Source organism: Solea solea, chromosome 16 (assembly GCF_958295425.1).
Source record: "Solea solea chromosome 16, fSolSol10.1, whole genome shotgun sequence".
NCBI classification, from domain to species: domain Eukaryota; kingdom Metazoa; phylum Chordata; class Actinopteri; order Pleuronectiformes; family Soleidae; genus Solea; species Solea solea.
Genome location: NC_081149.1, coordinates 8,226,365 through 8,238,603, shown reverse-complemented (window position 1 = coordinate 8,238,603; position 12,239 = coordinate 8,226,365). Strand labels below are relative to the sequence as shown.

The window sequence follows — 12,239 nt, the reverse complement described above, 5'->3', positions numbered from 1 at the left end:
AATTAGAAAGAAAAATGATGGCGTCCGATGCATAATAGAGCAAAAACAATTTACACTCTCCCATAATGATCCGGCGTTCAAATTGAAAATTTCTGCGGGTATAAATTGAATTCATAAAGTATGATTCATGGACGACACATTATCTGGAGGCTGCCTGGGCATATCGATTGATAGTTTGTCTTGAATCATGCAGCGTGCGGCTCTCAGGCAAGGAAAGCTTAACTACTTAAGCAAATCGCTAATTTCACCTTAAGGCCACCAATGTGCAGCCAGCGATACTCCCATTCACTGTGCGCTAATGAATTATGGATGAACTGGGCACACGTCCCAAATAGCCTCGAGAGTGCAATGGAAACATACACTCCGTGCAATATTAAAGGTTATTTCACTCTGGCCTCGTAGTTTTAGAATATATACCACGTATTTCCTCTAGTTTTTTTTTTTTTTATATGAATTAACAATGACAATTAAGCAATTTGTAGTTTTTTTTTGCTGACCTGTTCATTTTACCTCCTTTTTGAGACTTGACATGACTACATGTATAATCTAAAATTCAACAATATTTTATATTTAAAAAAAAAAACCTAGAAGTCATGTGTTCAATTCCCCACTGCAAACTCACTTGTGACCACAAGGAAAATAAAGAAATTGGAAGAACCAGCAAGCATTAACAGGGCGTCTGTCTGGTGTGTGTGAGGAAACCATGCAGACCCCTCTAACCTCATGCATGCAGCCCTGTAATCTTCATGCATGTCCATGTCCTCCACCCTCCTCCTCCTCCTGCAGCCTAATAAGACATTGCTTCCCAGTGCAAACAGCTGCATGGGTTTGGAAATGTATGTAAATATTTTTTGAAACGGGACACTTGCCCAGAAATTCATTTGCGCCGGCTCACACGTAAAGCTCACCCCTCTGATTATTTTCAATTTATTTGCAAATCAAGAATCCCGACGAGGACTATCTGTGTATATAAAGGGTTTAAGGGTTTTAGCAGCTTTACATATACAAATTGTGTTGTTTGATTTTGTTTTCTTGCTTTTGTTTTTGTCTTAAAATCTATATTTTTGGGGGGAAGGTGTTGACATGTCCTGATTGTGTGGTCAACGCTGCTGTTATTAAACACACGAAATAAAAAGGACAGGGGAGGGAGAGAAAGAGGGAGAGAGGGAGAGAAATAAAGGAAGAAAGAAAGAAAGCGGGGAGCAGATGTCCCAGATCCTGCACGGCTTCCCCGGGGACCACCAGCCCCTATTAGAACAAATGTGTTCTGCTATTGTAAATAGGCACGTTTGCCTCAGCCCGTCCTATTACAGCCGACGCATGATCAATAGGCTGATAACACAGAAACATCAATGTAAAGCGACAGAACAATGAGGGATATCATCGAACATCTATCTTAATATAGCCGCGCTACAAGGGAACCTGACAAAGTGGAGAGGAGGAGGAGGAGGATGGAGGGAGGGAGGGGGTAGAAGGAGAAGAAGGAGGAAAAAACCCTCATGAAAATGCCTCCCCACGAATCCTCCATCTCCTATCCAATATGCACAAACACACACTCCCAGCTGCCGGGGCTATTATTTTCCTATTTCAATTTGACACCCAGGCCTTTTCATGCTAATTCTATTATTCTTGGAAGTTTATGTGATTTCATATCACTAGAAATCGGTAATGTATTATAACCCCCCCTTTGAGCTAAAATAAACTGAATCCCCCCCCTCCTCCCTTTGCAGTAGCCACCGGGAAAATAATTACTTTCATATCAAAACTCTGCAGGAGTTGAGCGGGTCCTTTTTTTCGCCCCGGGCTCGTAACCTCATTTCAGTTGGGGGCTTATAGATGAATAAATTTGTTAAGGCAATATACAAAGTACAACATGAGATTTCTTTTTTTGGCGAAAAAAAAAAAAAGAAGAGAAAGTACTGTACTGAACTGTACTGTAGCCGCAGCTATTTAAGGTCTCACACGGTTTGAGGTGCTTGTATACAATAGATTTATTTAAGAAAAACCTTACATATATAAATAGTGTAATACCCTTTTTTACAGCTCTTGAGGATTTTTGTTGGTCTCATGGTCTTGTTATGATTATTTTTTTCTGCTGTTGCTGCTGTTGTTGTTGTTGTTGACACACACATTAAAGGATATCTAGAGACTCCTCACACACACGCACACACGCACACGCACACATACACTCGCAAAAAGAGAAAGAGAATTTCAGCAGAGTGAAATTTTAAATGCAAACATGTAGATTCTGCATGGTGAAGCTTTGGCCTAATGGAAGGTGTCATTTTAGAGGTTATATCAATGTTTCTGATTATTATTATTATTATTATTATTCTGTCTTTCCTTCTTTTCTTTTACCCCCAGAGTTTTTATTCCATGTCGACATCTTCTTTGCTGGAGTCTGTCTTTGTGTCTGCAGGACTGCTGTCACACTCCTGGCTCTCTAAATGCTCTTTTTTACAGTCAACGTCGACAGGCTGATTAGTGACTTGTGGGCTGCAGTGTTCGTGGGTGAAAGTGGTCGAGGTGTGAGTGTCTTTGCCCCTGCTGGAAGAGGACGGGGAACTCGCGCGTTCCTCGGAGCCCGCCTGCGCCTTGCGCGCAGCGGAGTCCGGCGAGCTGCTCCTACATCCCGCAGAGACGCTGCTGCTGCTGCTGCTGCTGCTGCTGATGCTGATGCTGCTGCAGCGGCCGCCGCTGCTGGGCTGCAGGCTCCTCTCCACCGATGAGTCGCTGCCACAGTTTGTAGCCGTTGATGTGGTTGATTTCAGAGCAGTTTGTGGAACAATGAATCCAAGCGGCTGTGTGATGGGATAGAGCAGAAAGTGTCCTTTCCCTATCAAAGGCCGTGAGGAGGGTAAGGCCGCGGGGGTGCGTCTCGGTCTGGAATCAGACAGGAGGCTTTCGACGCTAAAAGGGTTGAGTTTCTGCAGACCCGAGCCTCTGTTGCTGTTACTCTCACTGTTACTGGAGCACATCAGGCTTGTCCGGTGACTGGCATCGGGCGAGTCCAGCTCGGATCCGCCAGCCTCCCCGTCCAAGTGTCTTTGGTTCTGGGTCTGGAGAGAGTGAGGTGTGTGGTGGTCGCAGCTCGACGGCGTCTGGCTGTCCGGCACGGAGTCAAAAGGCGGGCCTGTGGTGTGGTCACTGTCGGTGACATGCGACACCCCGCTGTCGCTGTCCGAGCCCGGGGTGTGAAATAAATCCCCAGACAAGAGCTTGTTCTGGGACTTGAGCAGCCGCCGCTCCTGCTTGCGCTTCTTCTTCTCCAGCCGCTCCAGCTCTCGCCGGGCGATCTCCTCCGGGGCCATGGGCTCCCCGCTGCAGGTGGTGGGGTGCGCGTTGTGTGCAGGTCGACCCGGACCTTTCTTTGTGTTCTCCTTTTTCCTCCATTTGGCTCTGCGGTTCTGGAACCAGACCTGCAGAGAGATTGATGCACATTTATTGTCAATTACAGTGACAATAATATGGTAATTAAACAAATATTGAGGTTTGTTTTTGCTCTTTCTGTTTTGCTTTGCATACAGGCATAAAACAAACAAACAAAACACTGTCAAAAATAAAAAATGTATTGATGTCAGGTTTGACAAATCTCACAATTTCCAATGAAATAATTGCAATTCGTCTATAAATTTTAAAATTGAAGCTGTATTTTTCAAATATTCTTACAATATAGAATTTTATTTTTTTAGTATTAAAGTATGGTTGTAAAACCCTCAATGGAATTATTCCATTAATGTGAATAACAGTGAATAACAGTGAGAAATGAAAAAAATAAATGGTTTTCTTGTTAGAAAATGATTAAACGTAAAAAAAGAATATCACACATTAAAAGCTCATTTTTTTCCAAATAAAGGTGCAATTAAAATTGATTTATTGGACCAACATAAGCCTGGAAAGGTCAGACAACACACACACACACACCATACACACACCATACACACACACACACACACATGCAGTGAGTCCTTTAAATTACACATTATGGCAGACAACTGACCCGTGCTGCTTTAAGATTTATTATTATTATTTTTTTAAATATAAATAGGCTACTGAGACATTGTCATAAATACTAAGGAAATGAAAACATGCAAACTAAAAACCATCACAACAGTAACAACAACAAAAATACACATGGATATTTACCTGAACTCTTGATTCTATGAGGTCCAGCCGCAGAGCCAGTGCTTCCCTCATGAACACGTCCGGATAGTGACTCTCATTAAAAGCCTTTTCTAATTCCTCCAGCTGCCAACCAGTGAAATTAGTGCGAGTTCTTCGCCTCTTGCAGCCTGGACTATCTTTGTCTGGATCCACCGAGTCTGACAGCAGGATGAGAACACATGTAAACAAAGGAGGATTCTCTCATGTTGTGTGTGTTTTAAATAACTACATTTCAATAGCACTGGAACAGAGTGGATTTCGTGCGTAAAGGGATCTTTTTCGGAAATATTTGAACCCTGAAGCATCTGTCAAAAGCCTGTTTGTATCGTAAATTCTACAGAATTGAGATGAAATAATCTTGTGGAAGCATGTCGTTGCTTTAGTATTTTTTTTTTAGCTGTCTGCTCTTGTGCCTCTTCAGGATTTGTCCTCTGCTCGCTTGTGCTTGTGTGCAGCTTCACACACAGAAAACACCAGCGTCTCCGTCTTTGTGTCTTCCCGTTTGCGTCTTTGTGCGCCCACAAGCAGCCCCCAGAACCTTGAGATATATATAGTCAAGTGACGCTATAGTCTGTAGTATACATATACATATATATATTTATAGCGTGGCTTACCTGTCAGTTTGTACGGGTGGTTATCTCCATTCATCCCGCAGCCCGACGACAAGAGCGGATTGGAATTGCCCACTGACGCCGTGCAGGAGCCATTTAGTAATCCGTCTATCGAGAAGGGAACGGCGGACGAAGATTGAAGTTGATGCCCGGCTAATTCGTAAACGTGATGGTGGCTCAGGTGGTACGGGAAGCCCACCATCCCGCCGAGCGAGCCTCCGAACTGGGTGTGCGGTGGATCCAGTATCCTGCTGTCCATCATCCCGCAGGCGAGAGGAAACGACGTCTGGATTCCGCCGGCGACGGGAATTTAAAAAGCATGCAGCGAGTGTGGCCAGCGAGCGGGGGACATGATGTGAAGGGAGGGGATGAGCTGTACTTTATCCACATGAACCTCCCAATAATTAGCCCGTGGCTCTGGGAATATGAGGCCCAATGAGAAGCGGTAATCGGCGCTGACGTCAGAGGCGCGCTCTGCAGACGCTCCCCGTATCGATTGCTAATTAAAGCTGACATCCACCTCAATAAACAATATCAGAGCTGTCACAACAAGACAGGAGGGCTTTGATAAGAACTACATGGCAACTACACGGGGGACCCACCACCGGGAGGAAGGGCTCAGTCAGTCACCGGGAAGGGAAGGGCTACAAGCGGATAGGTTAGGCCAGAGGCTCCGGCACTTTTTAAAGACTGTATTAAACCATAAAATTATACACTTAATCAAAGAATATCGTACTATTTATTTTCATTATAGGGCATACATTCTCTTTTGTGTTATATTGGTGTGTATTGTGCACATTTATAGGGACTTGGCTGATGAAAGATATGACTTTTATTGGCACATACACCGAATTTGACACATTTTTTTCATCTAAGGCAACAACAAGTTGTTTAGATCCACAATTGTACAAAAAGGTTAAATATCTTTATTTCTATATATTTTCAAATTAAAACGCTGTTTTTCCATCCCCTCTGGAGACTCATGTTTTACTTATACATCATGATTTAAACACATTACTTTATTATTACTATTGTTTTTATTTGTCCACGTGCACACACGCAGGGCGTAAAACACACAGTGAGGTGAGACGTGGTGAAATATATGGGTGGTGGTATTTTCTTTCCAAGGGGGAAGCTGAGATACTGCTGAAGGCACAAAAGCGAGAGAGTGAAACTATAATATTTTACTGTTACAAGGCGAAAGCTTCAATTACGAGCAACGTTGTGTTATATGAACAAAATATATGGGCAAATAAAAGGAGAAGCCTGTGCAGCCGAAGAGACCGGAACAAGGACAACACAAGAGAATAAAATTAAAGAAAGGAAATATACATTTGCAGGGATTCTTCCTGTCACAAGGAGCTCCTCCAGCTCAATATGTGACCTAGCCTAAATCCTATATATCTGCTCATTAGGTCTGCAAATAATTAATTCCACTTTATTTATCCCAAGTCTGGCGCTGTCATAATGTTAATCAGAGTTGAAATTTCGCACCCCACTCATTCCCTGACCCTTGGCACCCGGATTGGCATGTTGTAATAACCTGAATCTCTCAACAGAAGCTGCGATAATTGTTACCCTATTAGCATGCAAATTGTTTAATTAATATTATTATGAGGAAGTATATAATCCGCTCGTCACTTGACCCCAAGCCCAAATAACACCCCCCCACACACACACACACACACGCGCGCACACACTCCACCACCAGCACCCCCCTCACCCCCCGCACCTTCCGCCGCGTGTAGCCCTACATTTTAATGAACTCCTCAGAAATGATCTCGCCTGTTTATCCATCTTCCCCTCTTTTTTTTTGAGCAGCACTCTGCTTGTCTTTGAACCCCCCCCCCCCCCCACTCCACCTCACTCCACCCCGCCAACCTTTTCCCTCTCTCTGTATTTTAAACTTTAATTCTTGCGCACATGGACACGATCGTGTGAGTAATCCCTCCCTGTTCACCTCCTTTTTTGAACATCTAAAATTTGATAAATGCCTTCTTTGTCAGACTCAATAATAATGCACACATATATATATATATATATATATATATATATATATATATATATATATATATATATAAAAAAAACAGTCTCCAGAGACATTGCATTTAAATATTTTAAATCCTTATTTCTGCCGCGTGACATTGATTCATTCTTGCTTTAATTAACCTGATAAAGGCGAACAAGGCCAGCATTGTGTCGTATATGTATATACTTTATATAAGCTTACACACACACATATGCACACACACACAATTTATATACAGTATTTGTGTGTTTTCCTCCAGCTGGACAAACACTCGTTATTGCATTTATGTATGTATGTATCGTTGGGTTGAATCAATAGGAGTAGCCTATATGTTATAGACCAATTGATTAACTTTCCACACACAGGCTTGTATACTTGTAGAATAAATAGTGTTAGATATTGCTATAAAACAGCTGCGTATCAGTGTTGTGCTACTTTTTCTGTCACTCAGTCAGGTTGTGTCATCACCTCTCACCTGCTTTTAGCACTAGAAACACACTTAAATGCATTAAAACACACACACACACTAAATCCTGGAGAGCATCATACAGTGTTTATCTCATCAACACATATATATATAGAGCCACTTGTCCCATTATTGTTCCCCCCCCCCATTTCCCCCCTCTGTTGCTGCCTCCGTGTGTTGCTCTAATCACTCCCTTAAGTTGGTCGCTATATAGGCTGTTAAGTCCACTAAGTGACCACGGTGATGAATGAGGTGAAGAGAAACAGCAGTGGCACTGATGGAGCACATGGGGGGAGGAGGGGGGGGGGTGGACACAAGACTCCCCACGACCCACTCATTCACTTATTTCCACTCTTGATTTAAGAGTCGCGGACGTTTTTGTCTTTGACTTTTCAAGTTCCATTTCGCAGCCAAATCAACTTGCACTTTATCTCCTTTAAGTCTCTCTAATGACAACTTTCTTGGCCGAGTCTCCAATAAGAGGATTTCGCTGCTGCTCACTCACCTGACTGCAGATATAAGCAGATAACTGAAATCCATACAGGATGAGTGCCAACTTAATATACAGGTGTTCAAATGATAACAACCCACAATCCCCCCCTCACACACCCAAAAAAAGGAGAAGGGGAGAAAAAAAAGTGGCTTTGTTATCAACATGCCCATCCAACACTGATACCTAGTTTAGCAGCACAGAATCAAATTCATTTTTAATTAGGCAGGCAAATTAATAGGCGGCAGTTTAGGAGTTTAATTACTCAATTAACTTCACGCACGTTAATTTTTAACTATCTAAATTAGGTTGCACATTATTCGATTTGATGATAATTATAGAATTAAATCTAAATTAATTGTTTTGGATGATTTGGATGAACTAGATGCAGTTCCAATTAAACAGTAGGGGGAGGAGGGAGAGGGTGTGGTGGGGTGGAGGGAGAGAAAAAGAAGAAGCATGGTTGCCATTTTAAGCTCGCAAATCCTTTGATTCGATTTTATAAGCAAGGAACTCTGCCTCGAAATTCTTTCCTCTGATCCAACAAATTCTCCCTGCCTCTAATCCCACAATTAAAAGTTTCCTCCCATCTAATTATCTGTAATTGTGCCGCTGTCAAAGTAGAATGGAGAAGTGAAAGCGATTGATTTGGACTTTTAATTCAGTTCATTTCTGATAGAAGGGAAAGTAATTCCCTTCAAATTACCTCATTCAATCCTGACACCCTAATGCCCTTCAAAATCTTTTTCCTTTTCTTTTCTTTTTTTAAACTCCCCAGCATTTATATATTAAAAATGAATCTAGAATGACTGGTGCCTCCTAATAATAATAACCAAACTTCCATTAGAATAATAATTTCATTTCAATTAAAACTGACTTATCACCTTTGCTAAAACGTGCTTAATATGCCGAAAATTATCAATGCTTGAAGGAGCCCAAACTGGGGAGTCTAATTGTAATCAGCAAATCAGAGGTGCTTGTCGCTGCCGTGCCTTTGCAGAGAGGCAGTCTCGGAAATAGAACTAATTTACTCAACTCCCGCGGGAAATCCGCTCAACAGATTAACATTTTCAAAATATAGTAATGATATAATTTGAGAAATGGTGACGCCAATTTGTGAGGAGCCTTTGTGCAGAGAATAATTTGCATTTTTTCTTTTTTTTTTTGCCTTCGCCACCTCCTGCATTTTGCCCTCCTCGTTAATTACAGTTCCGCAGATGAAGGGTTCGCTTATTATTCAACTTCAATCTAATAATTCAACTCTACAGGAAGAAAAAAAAAAACGTGTGTATATATATAGAAAAAAAAGGGTAGCCTCTCCAAATTTTAAGCTATGTGTTATAATCCCAAATGGGTTTGCATGTGAAAAGGTGCATGTACTGTATATAGAGAGTGTGCCTGTCACTGTGGGAGTCTCTTATAGCGTCTGTGCATAAGGAATTATGGGGTTTGTTTGATTTTTAAGCACCATGGACAGCTCCCTGCAACAGCATCAAGAGGTTTACGGGGGAATAAATGCCCTTACACAGTAATTAAACTCGTGCGTAATGGAACATACAGTATAATAAGGAATACATTTAAACTTTTGGAGACGAGTCAAACAAGGCATGGAGTTGAAACGGGGCCTAAGAAGGAGCTATTCGTGGTGATCGTGGAAATGCTAAGAGTTGCAGGTTTTGGTTGTAGCCAAATTGGAAGTGATGGCAGGATAGACCGACCAAGTCCCTCGGTGTTTCCTGGTGGAAAGACAGTTAGAGGGAGAGAGCGAGTGAGTGTGTACTCTGTGGCCCAGCCATCTGCTACCGTACCAAAAAGTGTTTTCACCAAAGCCCCAGAGATGTTTATGCTCTAGCACCAGCACTGCAGCTAAAACAGACACAAATCTTCCCATTGTGGACTTTTAAGACACTGAGACACGAGTTTTTCCATCATCTGTCACGGATCTTTCTTACAGAGAAATGATGCAACCTTTATTTTTGAAATCACTGGTTAGCTGACTGATTGTGAGGCCCCTTTTTCCTCAAGTCAATTGTCATGTTTTGTAGAAAAACCTCAATTTAGCCACATTCTGCATTCCTACTGTTGTGACCACACACACTTATGGCAGTGCACACCCACAGATCCTCAAAACCTTCTTGACCCTGCACATGAGAGCTTCATCAAACTACAATCTCAGGCTCTTTCTGTCCATAAAAAGGCCTGTTCTGCCCTCTAGTGGCTGCTTGTTGTCCATGTTTTTCTATTCACTCATTTATTTATTTATTTGTTTCTATTTCCAGTGGCTCCAAATCAGAATAACTATCTTTTATTGCCAAGTCGGTTTTAAATATACAACAAGTTGCAAGTTGGTGTTTTTGGTGCATAACAAAGGGACGTAACAAGATGCTAAAAATGACCAAGACTAATTTTTTGCAGATTAAGATGAAACAAACGATATAAAATGTAAAAGAATATACGGCACACAAATAAGACAAGAGACATATGGAATATTAACACCTGTGCAGGATGTGCATAACATGGCATAAGCAAATGTACATATGGTTATAATTTTATAGTTCAAGGGGATTAAAATTGCTCAGCATTGTAAGTAGACAAAGAAGACAAATAAAACAGGTCAGGTGAGGAAGACATGGCTCCTAAATCCACTTGACTGTCCGTTTCCCCTGCAAATAGCTTTATTCTTGTTCTATGTTATTTAATGAGAATCATAGTCACTCTTCAACCATCATCTTATAGTTTATTTATACACTAAAAAATAACATAAAATAATAAAAGAAGGGACAGTATGTAACAGTGGGGGTTCAACAGGGGGTGATATGAAAACCACACACAGAAATATATACAGTATACTAGTTACAATAATAAACACTCAATACACATTATGAATTGTAAAAAAAAATACATTATACTATATAAAAAGAACATAAATACTAACTGTGAATAACATGTGTCATCATTTCTTGACGTAGTGATCAATATATTGTGCAGAATCAAGCACAGAATGCAAGTTTTAATTCCACAAGATCCATGCCATGATATTTCAACACTCACTTTGAGATTATTTTTATTTTATTTATTGGAAGATCCTTGGTTTGTCTGGTCGAGTTATTATGGAAAAGTGAGTCTAATAATGTTTAAATCCATGAGTGTTATGATCTGAACTCCTATATCACACAATAAAGGTTTCTGAAGCAGCAACAGCTTGTTAAGACAACTTGGAAAAAATACTGATATTATGTGTGAAACGTGGTTCAATTTAATATAACTTTAGAAGTGCAGAACATGAAGAAAAGAGAATCTTAAGCTGGGCAAGACACCCAGGACAGAAAAATTCAATAAACGTGTCACGCGTCCAATAAAGTGTCACGTCAGCCCCTTAATTCTCTTATCTTTCTGTAATGAACCCGTTTATCGGGAGATAATCACTTGAAATTGCCTCTTTGACAACAGTTGAAGTGAAGAAGCCTCAGTGTGGAGGGCCAGGTGTTTTCACAGCAGTGCCATCTGCCCACAGTGTTAGCAGCTTATGAGGCAGGTGTTGTGGAGCAGCAGCAACAGCAGCAGAGAAATTTATGCTCTCTAACTGTTGTTTCTCGATGATGCACTTTTTACATTATATGTTCACCCCCTCCGAGGGCTAATATGTTGCAGTCGTGTCATTTAAATCAGGTGCTTTCATCCATCCCCGCTGAATCATTTTTGCTCCTTAGGAGCAGTGGCAATGCTGAGGAAAGTGTTATGATCCTTCATAAATATCCCATCTATTCATTAAAAGTTTATTAAAACTTTTCAGTTGATTATTGCTGAACCTTCACTGCTGATGTGCGGAATCTTATGTGGTTGTTGTTGTGGTGGCTTCCGTGTTTGAAATGCATGTTTTTGTCATAAAAAGAGTGATTTTACAGTTTACAAGGCTCCTGTTGCCATCATCTGGTTAAAGCTGCAAAGACACTTCTTTAACCTTCTGGAAATAAACTATGGAAGAAATAGATTTGCCATTTTTAAGCCATCAGTTTACCGGAGATTTAGCCCACATGTCGTCTGAAACGGCCTCATCACACTTTGACTTTAAATTCAAGAGCGTAATCTAAGATCTGCTCTCTTGTAAATTGTCAAAAGATTGGATGATTGGACTTGGAATTTGAATAATTTGGGTCCAAATGAGACTTTGGAATAATGTGGCTCTGTCTCACTTTGTAATAAAAAAAAATTGAGTTTTCATAATGGCTGAATATTAACAAATCTGTTGAGGATAAATATTTAAAAATACAGGAAACATGTAACAATCTTTTTTACGGATGGCAGCTTAATCAGAGCTGCTGTCAAACCTAATGTCTCCACGGCAACAACGGTTAAACTGATAGGACTACTGAGTCTAAATCAACTCTTAACAATATTTTTGTTAGCATAATGTAACAATGAAATCTTATTGAAGATGATTTTTCGGAGAGTAAATGAATGTGAAATTGTCTGAAGAGG

General features: G+C 40.9%; 1 protein-coding gene and 1 long non-coding RNA gene across 2 annotated transcripts in view; one reads left to right on the top strand and one right to left on the bottom strand.

Annotated features, from left to right (window-relative positions):
- LOC131474852 (uncharacterized) overlaps positions 1-2,540 on the top strand; it is a 66,824-nt gene extending 64,284 nt beyond the window's left edge. The window contains exon 7 of the long non-coding RNA XR_009242475.1: positions 2,420-2,540. This is a non-coding gene — a long non-coding RNA (uncharacterized LOC131474852). The remainder of the gene's footprint in view (positions 1-2,419) is intronic.
- On the bottom strand, positions 1,974-5,563 carry uncx (UNC homeobox). The gene is made up of 3 exons (XM_058652550.1): positions 4,779-5,563; positions 4,147-4,322; positions 1,974-3,419 (listed from the first exon to the last, which is right to left on the bottom strand). The coding sequence occupies exons 1-3, from the start codon at positions 5,035-5,037 to the stop codon at positions 2,370-2,372; spliced, it is 1,485 nt and encodes a 494-aa protein (XP_058508533.1). The 5' UTR covers positions 5,038-5,563; the 3' UTR covers positions 1,974-2,369.
- Positions 5,564-12,239: the final 6,676 nt, after the last annotated feature.